At 41.9% G+C, this 14,275-nt stretch overlaps 1 protein-coding gene across 2 annotated transcripts in view; it reads right to left on the bottom strand.

Moving 5' to 3' along the window:
• LOC129831778 (von Willebrand factor A domain-containing protein 5A-like) overlaps positions 1-14,275 on the bottom strand; it is a 39,266-nt gene that overhangs the window by 11,711 nt on the left and 13,280 nt on the right. For both annotated transcript variants that reach the window (XM_055895215.1, XM_055895216.1), the window contains exons 9-10: positions 7,977-8,121; positions 640-719 (exon numbers count right to left, since the gene is read on the bottom strand). In XM_055895215.1, coding sequence (XP_055751190.1) covers positions 640-719; positions 7,977-8,121 — 225 coding nt within the window. The remainder of the gene's footprint in view (positions 1-639; positions 720-7,976; positions 8,122-14,275) is intronic.

The raw sequence follows: 14,275 nt of genomic DNA, 5'->3' as shown, positions 1-14,275 counted from the left end.
ACTACCCTCCCCTGCGCCCAATAAAAACACTACTACCCTCCCCTGCGCCCAATAAAAACACCACCACCCTCCCCTGCGCCCAATAAAAACACCACTACCCTCCCCTGCGCCCAATAAAAACACCACTACCCTCCCCTGCGCCCAATAAAAACACCACTACCCTCCCCTGCGCCCAATAAAAACACCACTACCCTCCCCTGCGCCCAATAAAAACACCACTACCCTCCCCTGCGCCCAATAAAAACACCACAACACTCCCCTGCGCCCAATAAAAACACCACTACCCTCCCCTGCGCCCAATAAAAACACCACAACACTCCCCTGCGCCCAATAAAAACACCACAACCCTCCCCTGCGCCCAATAAAAACACCACTACCCTCCCTTGCGCCCAATAAAAACACCACAACCCTCCCCTGCGCCCAATAAAAACACCACTACCCTCCCCTGCGCCCAATAAAAACACCACTACCCTCCCCTGCGCCCAATAAAAACACCACAACCCTCCCCTATTGTGGACAACTCCCCCATAACAGTAATTTTAGAACTGTCCCTTACCTTTCAGGTGGGAGGTAACAAAGTTAGTTAAAGCAGGGCTCCCATAGCTAGGTAATGATAGGGGAAACAGTGCTTGGGCCCACCTGTGAGAGCCGGCATTTGCATTCACCAGATCCAGTACTTCCTTGGTGTTCCCCACCTCACCATCAGTGAACAAGAAGAGCTGAGGACGACAGAGAGGGTATGTTCATTATGTGTTAATGTTAAATAATGTACATGCAGCCTTGAAGTATACAGAGAATGTTTCTTCAGTAACCAAAAACACAAGTAACCAAAAACACTCTATTTGCTGTCCCAGTAAGAAATGCATGGTACTGTAAATACCACACACTCAAAAGATACTGTTTGGTTGGATGTAACTAAACATGCCATTGTAGTGGAGTGCATGTGTAGCGGACATGAGTCAGTCATTGTCATGTGATGAGGTAGCCATAGGCGGAAATCCCAGGGGGGACGGGGGGGACACGACCCCCCCATCCTGGGAGAAATATGATTTGTCCCCCCCAATCTATCACTGTAAACATAACTATGTAATTTCAATAATATTAATAATACTTAATGAAAGCACTTGTGCTGATTATAGACACTTAATAGCGCGTTTTAAGTTTCAAAAGATTGCGACCCCCCCGCCCTTTGCCTCACAATGGTTTGATCCACAATCCACAGGATTCACACACACTATAGCTGAATTTGCAGAGCTAGCGCGCAAACTAAAGCAAACATTAACTATCAAGCTAGCTAGTACCTATTCCATTTATGTGGCGTCGTCAAAGATGGAATCTTTGCTATCGTCAGTTTATTCCAAGATCAGCTTGCAGCTGTAGTGCTTCAAAGTCCCTGTGATAAGGTTAGCGATAAACTGAAGTCCAAACTGAACAGAACTACACTCTCTTATACCATTGTCTTAAATATATTTAATGGTCTCGTTGCAAAAGCTAAATTGTCGCTAGTGAACTTTTAAATGTTTTATTTTACCTTTATTTAACCAGGTAGCAAAGATTATAGCAAACACCACAGAAACAGAATTTTTGCTCGCTAGCTTTACAAATTCAGCTATTGTTTTAAGCCAGAAAAGTCCAAAAGGTTGCAGCATATGTTGTGTAAATGTGTGTGTGTGCTGCTAGACCGGCCAGCCAGCCAGGTAGAAAAATGGCAGAAAAAAAGTAAAAAGACGGACATCAGAGTATTTTTCAGTACACCAAAACGCAAAGTAAGAACCCTAGCAGCCTAATATCTCAAAGACTAGCTGATAAAATGTTCATAAGAAAGAAGTGAAATGCTAATGAAAATGTTTCACAATGATGTCATTAGGCAGAGCAGGCAACAGATGGCACACAGACAGCAGAGCTGTGGACAGATATGCAGGGACAGACTTGGAGAGACAGGGAGTCTCAGGTAAGTTTATTGAGTCTTTGTTTGGCAACTTTATGAAAGGTTCTCAATTTTCTTGACTTGTAAAATAGGGACACAATTGGAAAATGCCATGGATACCCCCACTCTCAACTTAAACTGGTGACTGAACCAAGATTAGTTTAAGGCAATGTTATTGCTGTTGTGATTAATTGTGTAGTTTTGGTTACCGGTAGTTAGGAGTACGGCAAACACCTTATTTCTTTTCTAGGAGACAGACTGAGTCAGTGAGGGTGGTGAAAGGGAAAGAGCCAAAGAGAGAGACTTCAGAGGACAGTGTCACAGCCATGGCAGGACCAGGTGTCACCCATGTTGCCAGCAGCACCAGTATAGGGGACAGTGGCACAGCATTGTCCAGTTACCTCAGTGATGGCACAAAACCATATCAGCCACACCCACAATTTGCAGAACCGCAAACTCTTGCCAACAGAGTGTTGACGTTTCAAGAGAGATGGTTTTGCAATTTTCCTTGCTACATTATAATCCATCAATAAAAGGAGTGTTGTGTTTTCACTGTAACCAAGGGTTTTCAAGCCAGCCATCTTTTGGCCAAAGAGCAGATGCTGCCTTCATTAGTGCAGGATTTAGGAACTGGAGAAAAGCCTTTGAAAAATTCACAGCACATCAAAACTGCCAAACCCACCACCACTTTGTAACTAACAGCACACCAGCTAAATCCAATCAGTGTCCAGTTATCCAGCGCGTGGGGTAAACAGCAGGAGGACGCAAGGCATTGCTTGATGAAAATTGTTAGTTCGGTGCGGCATGTAGTAAGACAGGGACAAGCCTTTAGAGGCCACACGGCTGACTGGGAATTTATACCAGCTTTTGAAACTTAGGGCAGAAGAGGATCCCATTTTACTGAAGTGGTTAACAGAGCGTACCACAATGTACACAGGCCCCAAAGCACAATGAAATTCTGAACATCATGGCCAATATAGTCATTCGAGTCATTGCAGCTGAGATTAGGTCTCTTCCGATTGTACAATTTTCAGTAATTGTTGATGGTGCTCAAGATGTCTCTGGTGCTGAACAGGAGAGTGTCTGTCTGCGTTATGTTGACCATGACCTTGTCCCTCACGAGGAGTTTATTGGGCTATACAGGGTGTCGGAGACAACAGGCGAGGGCATTGCGAAAGTGGCAACTGAAGTGTTGTTGAGGCTCAATTTGACCATGTCTGTCTTACGTGGGCAGAGTTACGATGGTGCCTCAAACATGGCAGGAAAATACACAGGTGCACAGGCAATTGTGAGGAGGCAGCAGCCATTAGCCCTCTATGTACATTGTGGAGCACACAGTAAATCTGATTACACAGGCTGGCTGCTCCGCCTCCCCACTGATCCGGGATTCCCTTTCCTGGGTCCATCAGTTAGGTGTCCTCTATGGCCAGTCAGGAAAGTTTAAGAGCATGTTTGAATCAATTTCCACGTCCAAAAATACAAATCTGACCACCCTGAAACCCCTATGTCCAACAAGGTGGACTGTGCGGAATACTGCTATTAGAGCTGTGCTAGGGCAGCATGAGCGGGTACTAAGCAGCCTAAAGGAGATAGCAAAATCTGCATCCAAGACAGCTTCAACTGCCAGTGGCTTATCCGAGCACTTCAGCAAAGGCAAGACTGTGTTGGGCCTCACACTTGCCTCTGCTGTTCTTGGAGAGCTTGAATGTCTAAACATTTCACTGCAGAAGAAAACTCAGGCTGTCTCTGGTATGCAGGCTGCAGTCGAGTGTGTGCGGTCATCTCTTAGGGGCAAGAGAAATGACGAAAGCTATCTTGCATTGTATGAGAAAGCAACAACATTTATTGACTCCATTGAATCCATTGAGTGACACTCAAGACAATTTGCTGGCAAAGCAGTGGATCACTATAGGGCAGAATTCTTTTAAGTGTTGGATGGTGTAGAGGTTCAGTTTGGCGACCGTTTTGACCAGGACATTCTAAACGTCCTGCAAAAGTTGGAAAGAGCGCTTCTCACGGGGGAGTTGGATGAGTCTCTAGATCAGTACCCAGAGGTGAACATAGATTCTCTTTCAGTGCAGATCCCTCTCTTTCACAACAAATACCCCTGTAGCAGCAGTGGAGAGGCAGCAGAGGTCCTCAGGAGGCTTCCAGTGGAGGTGCAGGGGTTGGTTGACCAAGTTGAGGTGCTGATCAGAATTTTGTTTGTGGTGCCAGTGTCTTCATGTGAGGCTGAGAGGAGTTTCAGTGCACTCCGCAGGTTAAAGACTTGGCTACGGGCTAGCATGGGCCAAGAGAGACTGAACGGCGTAGTTGTCTGTAATGTACATAAAGACAGGCTGGACAGTCTCAAGAGGGAAAATATCTGCCAGCAATTTGTTGGATCCATTGAAACCCGCAAACATATGTTCGGTTCTTTTGTTCAGTAGTGTGTATAGCAGTGGTTCTCAACCTTTTTTGGGTACTTGAACCCCTGCATATTTTGAGGCAAGGCAGGCAAGGTTTTGAGTGGTCCTCAGGGACCTCCGCTCTATATTATATGTAAACTTACTGGAAACCCAATTAGTCCGTGGACCCCTGTTTGAGAACCCCTGGTGTAATTGATATTTGTTCTTTTGTTTAGTAGTTTTCAGTTTTTAGTACATGACAGTACACTTACAAATTATTTATTTCCTGTTATTTTATTTAAAATTGCATTGTGTGACATACTTGTCCATAGCTGCTGTTTGAAGAGTTGAGACACTGACTGAAGGATATTTTGTTTGATTATTTGGGTTTTTCATTGAAGTAGTTATTTTGCTTTTAGAACTGTACTTATTGTAAGCTTTTTGTTCTTGTAAAGATATTGTAGTAGACTCAGGCCAGTGGCAGATATTTAATGACTATATAAATGTATCAGAAAAAGTCAAATTAAAAGGTAATTTCAATACGGAGACCAACTTTGTGATGGTTCTCAATGGAGACTCTTTTAGATGTGATCGCACCATGTTCATTGTATTTATGAAAACTGCACCCATACAGTGTACAGTACCATTGTCACCTACTGGCCTTTCTTGATATTGCTGTTTGTAAGTACAAATACCTGCATACATACTGGACTGGTAAGGAGCACTGCTATAACTATTATTAGTAGTAGTATTATAATGATTTAAACATTTGAACAAGTTGGGAAAACCCTTCAGTTAACTACTGTACCTATCAATTATCCAGTAGTAGTGATTATGGTTCCTCAATATACATTTAACATATTACAACGTAGGCTATGTGTTACAGCACTACTTTTGGTGTCCCCCCTCAGGAATTGCTCTTGAGAAAATTTCATGTAATTGTCCCCTCCAAGGTTGATATCAGATTTTCGCCCCTGCATGTATGCATAAACCAAACTAAATACAGTCAATAAAAAGGACATGCAGGCATTTATAAAGAAACGTCTCCATTGGAGGATAAGGTGGCAGGCTTTGGCAGAGGCATTTATACTGAACAAAAATATAACATTTAAAGTGTTGGTCCCATGTTTCATGAGCTGAAATAATAGATCCCAGGAATGTTCCATTTGCACAAAAAGCTTATTGGTCTCAAATTGTGGCCAAATTTCTTTACTTCCCCTGTTAGTGAGCATTTCTCCTTTGCCAAGATAATCCATCCACCTGACAGGTGTGGCATACCAAGAAGCTGATTAAACAGCATGATCATTACACAAGTGCTGGGGTCAACAAAAGGCCACTTTAAAATGTGCAGTTTTGTCAAACACCACAATTCCATAGATGTCTTTGAGGGAGCGCGCAATTGGCGTGCTGACTGCAGGAATGTCCACCAGAGCTGTTTCCAGAGAATTGAATAGCTCTACCATAAACCTCCTCCAATGTTGTTTTAGAGAATTTGGCAGTATGTTCAACCGGCCTCACAACCGCAGACCACGTGTAACCACGCCAGCCCAGGACCTCCACATCCGCCTTCTTCACCGTCAGGATCATCTGAGACCAGCCAACTGGACAGTTGATGAAACTGAGGGGTATTTTTGTCTGATTGGCTGGGCCTGGATCCCCAGTGGGTTGGCTTGGCTCCAAAATGGTTGGGCCTATGGCTGCGCCCCTACCCAGTCATGTGAAACCTAAGATTAGGGCCTTATCAATGTATTTCAATTGACTGATTTCCTTTTATGAACTGTCAGTGGTGGGAAAGGTACCCAATTGTCATACATGAGTAAAAGTATAGATACTTGAGTAACTTTCTATTAAAGTAAAAGTCACCCTGTAAAATACTACTTGAGTAAAAGTATTCGGTTTTAAATATACTTAAGTATGAAAAGTAAATGTAATTGCTAAAATATACTTAAGTATCAAAAGTAGAAGCCACTTATTATGCAAAGCACCAGTTTCTTGTTTTTAGAATGTATGGATATCCAGGGGCACACTCCAAAATTATTTACAAAAGATGCATGCGTAAGTGCGTGAATTTCACAATTTTCCTGTCCTGCTAAGCAGTCAACATGTAATGAGTACTTTGGGTTGTCAGGGAAAATGTATGGAGTAAAAATGACAATGTGTGTGTTAGGAATATAGTGAAGTAAAAGTAGTCAAAAATATAAATAGTAAAGTAAAGTTACCCCAAAAAACTATTTAAGTACTTTACACCACTGTGAACTGTAAACCTTAGAAATTGTTATATGTTGCATTTATATTTGTGTTCAGTAGAAATTATTTTCACTGTTAGCTGGACAGCTGATGAAAAGGATCATCCCCAATGTCACTGTATAACCCACAGTAAAGATCATCCCCAATGTCACTGTATAACCCACAGTAAAGATCATCACTACTGTCAGTGTATAACCCACAGTAAAGATCCTCCCTACTGTCACTGTATAACCCACAGTAAAGATCATCCCTACCATCACTGTATAACCCACAGTAAAGATCATCCCTACCATCACTGTATAACCCACAGTAAAGATCCTCACTACTGTCACTGTTTAACCAACAGTAAAGATCCTCTCTACGGTCACTGTATAACCCACAGTAAAGATCATCCCTACTGTCACTGTATAACCCACAGTAAAGATCATCCCTACCATCACTGTATAACCCACAGTAAAGATCATCCCTAATGTCACTGTATAACCCACAGTAAAGATCATCCCAACTGTCAGTGTATAACCAACAGTAAAGATCATCCCTACTGTCAGTGTATAACCAACAGTAAAGATCATCCCTACGGTCACTGTATAACCCACAGTAAAGATCATCCCTACCATCACTGTATAACCCACAGTAAAGATCATCCCTACCATCACTGTATAACCCACAGTAAAGATCATCCCTAATGTCAATGTATAACCCACAGTAAAGATCATCCCAACTGTCAGTGTATAAGCAACAGTAAAGATCATCCCTACTGTCAGTGTATAACCCACAGTAAAGATCCTCACTACTGTCAGTGTATAACCCACAGTAAAGATCATCCCTACTGTCACTGTATAACCCACAGTAAAGATCATCCCTACTGTCACTGTATAACCCACAGTAAAGATCATCCCTAATGTCAGTGTATAACCAACAGTAAAGATCATCCCTAATGTCACTGTATAACCAACAGTAAAGATCATCCCTAATGTCACTGTATAACCCACAGTAAAGATCATCCCTAATGTCCCTGTATAACCCACAGTAAAGATCATCCCTAATGTCACTGTATAACCTACAGTAAAGATCATCCCAACTGTCACTGTATAACCCACAGTAAAGATCATCCCAACTGTCACTGTATAACCCACAGTAAAGATCATCCCTAATGTCACTGTATAACCAACAGTAAAGATCATCCCTAATGTCACTGTATAAGCCACAGTAAAGATCATCCCTAATGTCACTGTATAACCCACAGTAAAGATCATCCCTAATGTCACGGTATAACCCACAGTAAAGATCATCCCTACGGTCACTGTATAACCCACAGTAAAGTAATGCCTGAGCTTCTCAATGGAACCATCGTTACAGAAAGTGCAGACACATTTGTCTATGGGGTGTTTGTTTATGTAAGGTGTGTAAGTTACCTGTCTGGGCTGGTCAGGGAGGCAGGGCTGGCGGTAGATATGTTTTAAAGGCTGGAGGATCTCTGTACCTCCGAGATCAGCCCTCATTGCCTTCACCTTCTGCAGAGCCTCATCCATAGTCTTCTGGCTGTACTCCACACTCTTACTGATGTCCAGATAGACACAAACACAGAAGGTCAAAGGGTCATCACCACAACATATTATAGGACATGGACATTTTAATATTTCCCCTACCTAGAGCTGTGGCAGTCATTACATTTTGTCAGCCAAGTAATTGTCACCAAATAACTGCTGGTCTCATGGTAATTGACCGCTATTAGTATAAGCATGTGTAGCATCTCCTGGCTTCCAAGCATAGCCTAAACAAGCATAGCCTAAACAAGCATAGCCTAAACAAGCCACCATCACAATATATCCATTACTTATTTTTGACGGGTCTAAAGAAACACGATATGAAGAAAATGTAGTCTATTTCAGAAGAACAGAATAGCACTCTGAGGCAATGCCATATGGCTGTGGGCTACACTAGTTAATTTAGCAGACAAGATGTGCTTAGAATTCCATGGCATTATGTTTTATAGTATGAAGAATACAATTGAACAAATCTTAATAAAATAGAAAGGATATTTTCTCCAAACGATTTCAAAAGAAGTGCGCACATGCAGCTATTCTATGTTGAGCGGTTAACAAAGAAACTGGTCCTCCTATATGCTTAATTTCGAGAAATTTATGCAACTTTAGTTGTGAAACAAACATTAGGATATATGTAAGATAAAAATAAACAGGCCGGTTAATCGGTATCGGCTTTTTTGGTCCTCCAATAATCGGTATCGGCGTTGAAAAATCATAATCGGTCGACCTCTAATACAAACCTTATCAAAACATATAGGCCTATGGGCTAGGATACATGAGGTATGCAACTATGATTTGAAAGTTGCGAAAAAAGAAGAAAAAAAGGTATGCGAGGTTTCTGGCCTTAATGCACAAGCTGGGCATTAGTGATAGCACTCAGCGGCGACGAGTCATTTAGGGCAGGGTTTTGAGCCCCACCTGTTAAGCTTAAAGAGTAAGGCAGCTCCAAAATACAGGTGTTTCAGCCTAGCTCAGTGCTTTCTGTAGTGGTGGGGCAGCCAGCGGAAAATACGGAGTGTAGGGGTTGGTAATGTTCTCTGGTTGTTCTGTGATTGGCTCAGTGTTCACTCATGCGGACACTACGTCACCGCAAAATCTACGGGTAAAGCTCGAAAATTCAAGCCCCTTGGGTGCTGCCATAGACTTACATTAGGTCATTGGCCACAGACAAAATTATGTCAAATTACATGGCTTTGATTGGACTTTGATACTTTAATAAATCTTAGGTAGAAAGCTAGACAAGCAGTCATTGATCATCATGAATCAAGTTGGCAATCTACTGGCAAATCCTTTTCAATCCTTGTGTTATGACTTGCCCTCCTGGATGGAGATCAAAGGTGCCGGCTAACCAAAGGTTTCAAGACCCCCCCCCCCCCCTCCTGGGGGAGTAGGCCAGTTTTATGACAGTTCCTTGCAGGAACTCTCTCTTCCACTATGCAGAAATGGAAGTTAAAAATCCCTTTGTTACAAAAGAGATTGATTTTGCAGTACTGTAACATCAAAAGTTTGGACATTGAAACAATATTTCTAATGTAAATAATGTTTGAAATAGTTGGTGGGACTTAACAACAACTGATTTTATATGATTATTGTTTATGTGATATTGTTAAGGACGGTATAACTAAATAGCTTTATCTCTGAAAGTGTACACATTCAAGGGGTCAGGTTTACATCTAAATATTGTAAAACGTATATGATTAAATTTGAAACTATTTGTGAGAAGATGAAATGTGATTTTTGCCTTCGAACTGAGGTAACATTTTGTCATAGAGACCTTTGCCAAGTCAGTAACCACGCCCACGTGAGCACAAACATTATGCCAAAGGAGGGAATGCCCCTTTTTCCCCTAAAGAATTACTAGACCAGCATGATCGACACGAGATGGTTAGAAACTCTGAAACGTTCAACAGAGAAGAACAACATCTCAAGAGACCAGTACATTGCCAGGTTGCTACTGGCGTGTAAAATGGTTCTAACTGTACCCTGAATAATCAAACATTGAGACCAGTATACGGACGGTGTTGAGCCGGACATCAGGAATGGTTAGACTCTACCAGACCAGAAAATGGTAAGACTCACTTTGAGTTAAGATAAAGACTACATCGGAACATTCAGTCTGCAGCTGTTTAAGTACTTTAGTCTAGTAAACTCGGCCGAGGGCCACTACGTGTGTACCTTTTGAAGGATCCAGTCTAACAGGGATGAGAAGGGAAGAACATTTCCTTCCCACCACCGTGTGGTAGTCTGATGTATCCATTTGAACGGACACTTCCAGAACAAAGAAGAAGATTGCTACTGCGGGGACCTCTGGTGGACAACAAGAGACTTACAGGGGACCTCTTTTGGACAACAAGAGACTTACACATCCAGAGACTTTCTGATGTACTACTCTCCACAGGCTGATCGGGCAATTTCAACAGAGAGAGACGACAAAGACATAAAAGCGTAAATATGTACATTGCATTTCTAAATCCGAATGAGTGGTTGTTAGGGTGCTAAATGTCCATATTTACATGAGCGTATTATTCAACTGCATGTACGATAGTTGAATTCCTTTGTCTCCCCTTCTCCCGCTCTTTCTTTCCCCACCCTTTTTCATTGTGTAACAAGCCGTCATATTGGGTTAGTCCACGAGGGACTTTTTATTACATTTAGTTGGTAATCAATGTATAATCTATCCTGTGTGTGTGTTTATGTAATTCTGTGTGATTATTTAGTGAGTAAATAAATAATTAAGACAATTTATGTATTCCTGAGTCATCATGTAGACTAGCGTTCCTGCAGATTTAATGGATTATGGAATGTTCAGAATGAGACTGATATGAGGAAATGCTATGATATGGAGATTCTGATTTTCTTGAGTTAATTTGGGAAACGGTAACTCGTTAAACAAACTTTTCCTGTGGTGCACCAGGTTACTAATGAGGTAATTGTTACATGATTAATTTAAATCACATAATAACTACACAATGAATTATTCGATAAATAGCATGTCATCATATTACTAATAGCTACATCACGACACTTGTCATATGAGAAATTATTAGATAAAACATATCGGTGCTCATCGGACACACATTACACAACAAGTTGGAAATTGCAAATTCAACAATGAGGGCTGAGGCGCGACTGCAGCCTCAGCCCTCATTGGCCCAGTGTCGTCCGGATTAGGGGAGGGCTTGGCCGGCCGGGATTTCCTTGTCTCATTGTGCTCTAGCGACTCCTTGTGCCGGGCGCTTGCAAGCTGACTGCAGTTGTCAGTTCAACAGTGTTTCCCATGACACATTGGTGCAGCTGGCTTCCGGGTTAAGCGAGCAGTGTGTCAAGAAGCAGTGAGGCTCTCGAACCTCGCCGAGTCCATAGGGGAGTTGCAGCAATGAGACAAGATCGTAACTTCTGGCCCATGGCATTGCGTGTGAATGTTTATCCTTAAATTAAATACCCCCTTTTCTCACCAATTTTGTGTGATATCCAATTGGTAAAATTTTTATACATTGGCCATGCGGTCAATCCAGCATGACTTCTGCCGCGTTCAAGACAACTGGGAACTCTGGGGAAAAAAGTATCTCCGACTGGGAAAATAACTGAACGGTTATTCCAAGTCGGGAACTCGGGCCTCTTTCTAGAGCCCACAAGAAGGACCGCCGCGCCACCTTCCTGTTCAAGTGAGCACAGCACAATAAGGTGAGTCCAAAAATGTCTTGTATGCTGCTGTAACAGTACTCTTCTTGCGTTGTGTACAATCAATCCTCGACACGAACTCCAAAGTGTAGCACCAGTCATGGAGATTTATTCTGATAGGAACAGCACAAAATTGCACGTCATGCAATGCACGGCTCACCATCCAACTCTGCATTCACGCACGCTGGTTTGGTGCTTGTTCACTGGGCCATATAGTTACCAAAATAATACAATTACAATATACAATATAATATCTTTAACAATGTACCTGATAGGAACAGCACAAAATTGCACGTCATGCAATGCACGGCTCACCATCCAACTCTGCACTCACGCACTGTACAAAATATATGAACCCCCCCCCACCAGACACAGTAAGTTGCTAGCTAGTACTGGCGGGAATTCTTTACAACCAAAATGCACAACCAATATTCTCCAAAAAACACTGCATCTTATGTGTGATGTTCGAATAACATTTACAAACACATTTATATAAATTGTACACTTAAATCATCACTTGGGAGTATAAAAATCACTTTTGATGTACAGTGCTTTGCAACCAACAACTTACCGCTGGTTTGGTGCTTGTTCACTGGGACGATTCTAACTGAAACATCCTCCCTCGTAAGCAAGCTACGCAAACCAGCCAATAAGATGCCATGTTGAGTAGGTGAAGGCAAGACAAAACTAAAAACCCATTGGCTTAACAATAAAGTGGCAAGGGGAATCACCAATATAACCCTGTTACACTGCTACATGAATGATGTAATCTGCCGGGGAGATATGTATACTGTAGCCAAGAAAGTAATACTAAGTGTATGTTGTGTAGTAAGCAGTTAGTAGCCCATGTGCCTCACCCTACTAATTTGGTCCCTTTTCCCCCATTTAGCCAATAGCCTGTTTTCAAGAAATGTAATCATTGAATATTGTAAGAGCTTTCATTGTCTGCTTATAAGCCCCCTTTATTTAACCTACGGTTCTGACTTGGTGTACAGGGAGAATACTGTAAGAACGGCCCAGGGTTCTGAATTCTGCTGCTGTACATTACAAAAGCGCTGAACAAATAGTTATATTGACTACGTCCGACCTAGCTTGGATTGCCTCTTATCCGCTCGTCGTTCCCTTATGCCATAGTTTGTACATCTCAATTGTTAGTTGAAACCACATTTGTTTAAGCAAGTCAGCCATATCAGCTTTGTTTTTTTTTAAAGGCAGTAATGAGGCTGAATGAACTGTTTCCCTACAAGGCTCGCTGATAACCAGGTGTAGCGGTGGTAAGGATTCACTCCATGATGCTGAAAAGGGCGCTCTGCTTTTGGGACAGCTTTATGTAGGCCCTAACAGTTTGTGGGCACCATTTGTCACCGTTATAGTGCAATGAATGTATTTTTAGTGTTGTGTTGTGGCTTTGCTGGCATGCATCAACATTTGTTGTTGTTGTTTGACCCACCAAGATTTACATGCTAAAATCGCCACTGATAAAACATCAATCTACTTGCACATCATCATCTGCACATCTATCACTCCAGTGTTAATGCTACATTGTAATTACTTCGCCACTATGGCCTTTTTATTGCCTTACCTCCTTACTTCATTTGCACACACTGTATACAGATTTGTTTCTATTGTGTTATTGACTGTACGTTTGTTTATTCCATGTGTAACTGCGTTGTAATTTGTCGCACTGCTTTGCTTTATCTTGGCCAGGTCGTAGTTGTAAATGAGAACTTGTTCCAACTGGCCTACCTGGTTAAATAAAGGTGAAATTAAAATAGATTTAAAAAAAATAATAATAATCATAAGTGATATTCTAACGTTGTCACCCATCAGACTATTCTTAATTGAATGTTGTCTTTACATTTAATAAATGAGTGATATTTATTTTGACTTAGATTGGACCAGTATCATGCACCTGTCTCAGAACAGGGGCATGAGAAAATAGCACTTCAATAGCAAATGGAGGACTATGCACATAAATAGCGAATGGAGGACACTTTTGCCATGGTTCATATTAATGACAGCCAGGTAGGCTATACTCCTGTTGATTTGTTTTACAATGTGCTTAATATTAGGAAAGTTGATGAATAAAGATGAATAAATACAGTAGGCCTAGCCTATAGAGGCCATCAAAACTCATGGGCTCTCATTAAGTGTTTGATGACATTTGCATATATGTCAGAGAGATTAGAGGGACAATAGAGTGCTGAGTACCAGGCAGTTAGAAAGTTTGGTGGGCTACTAATGACCATCAGCAGCATCAGAGCTTGGAGAAGCCTAATTACCGTGAGTAAACGGTCATGTGAAATTTGACTGCCTTCATGACTCGTGACAGTTGGTGTGGCGGTAATACCGTCACCGTGAGGGCTCTACCCCTACCTGCTGCAAATGATTAGCTCATCGTTCTGCCCCTGAACAAGGCAGTTAACCCACTGTTCCTAGGCAGTCATTGAAAATAAGAATTTGTTCTTAACTGACTTGCCTAGTTA

Source organism: Salvelinus fontinalis, chromosome 33 (assembly GCF_029448725.1).
Source record: "Salvelinus fontinalis isolate EN_2023a chromosome 33, ASM2944872v1, whole genome shotgun sequence".
In the NCBI taxonomy this organism is placed as follows: Eukaryota; Metazoa; Chordata; class Actinopteri; order Salmoniformes; family Salmonidae; genus Salvelinus; species Salvelinus fontinalis.
This window is presented reverse-complemented; position numbering and strand designations above follow the sequence as displayed.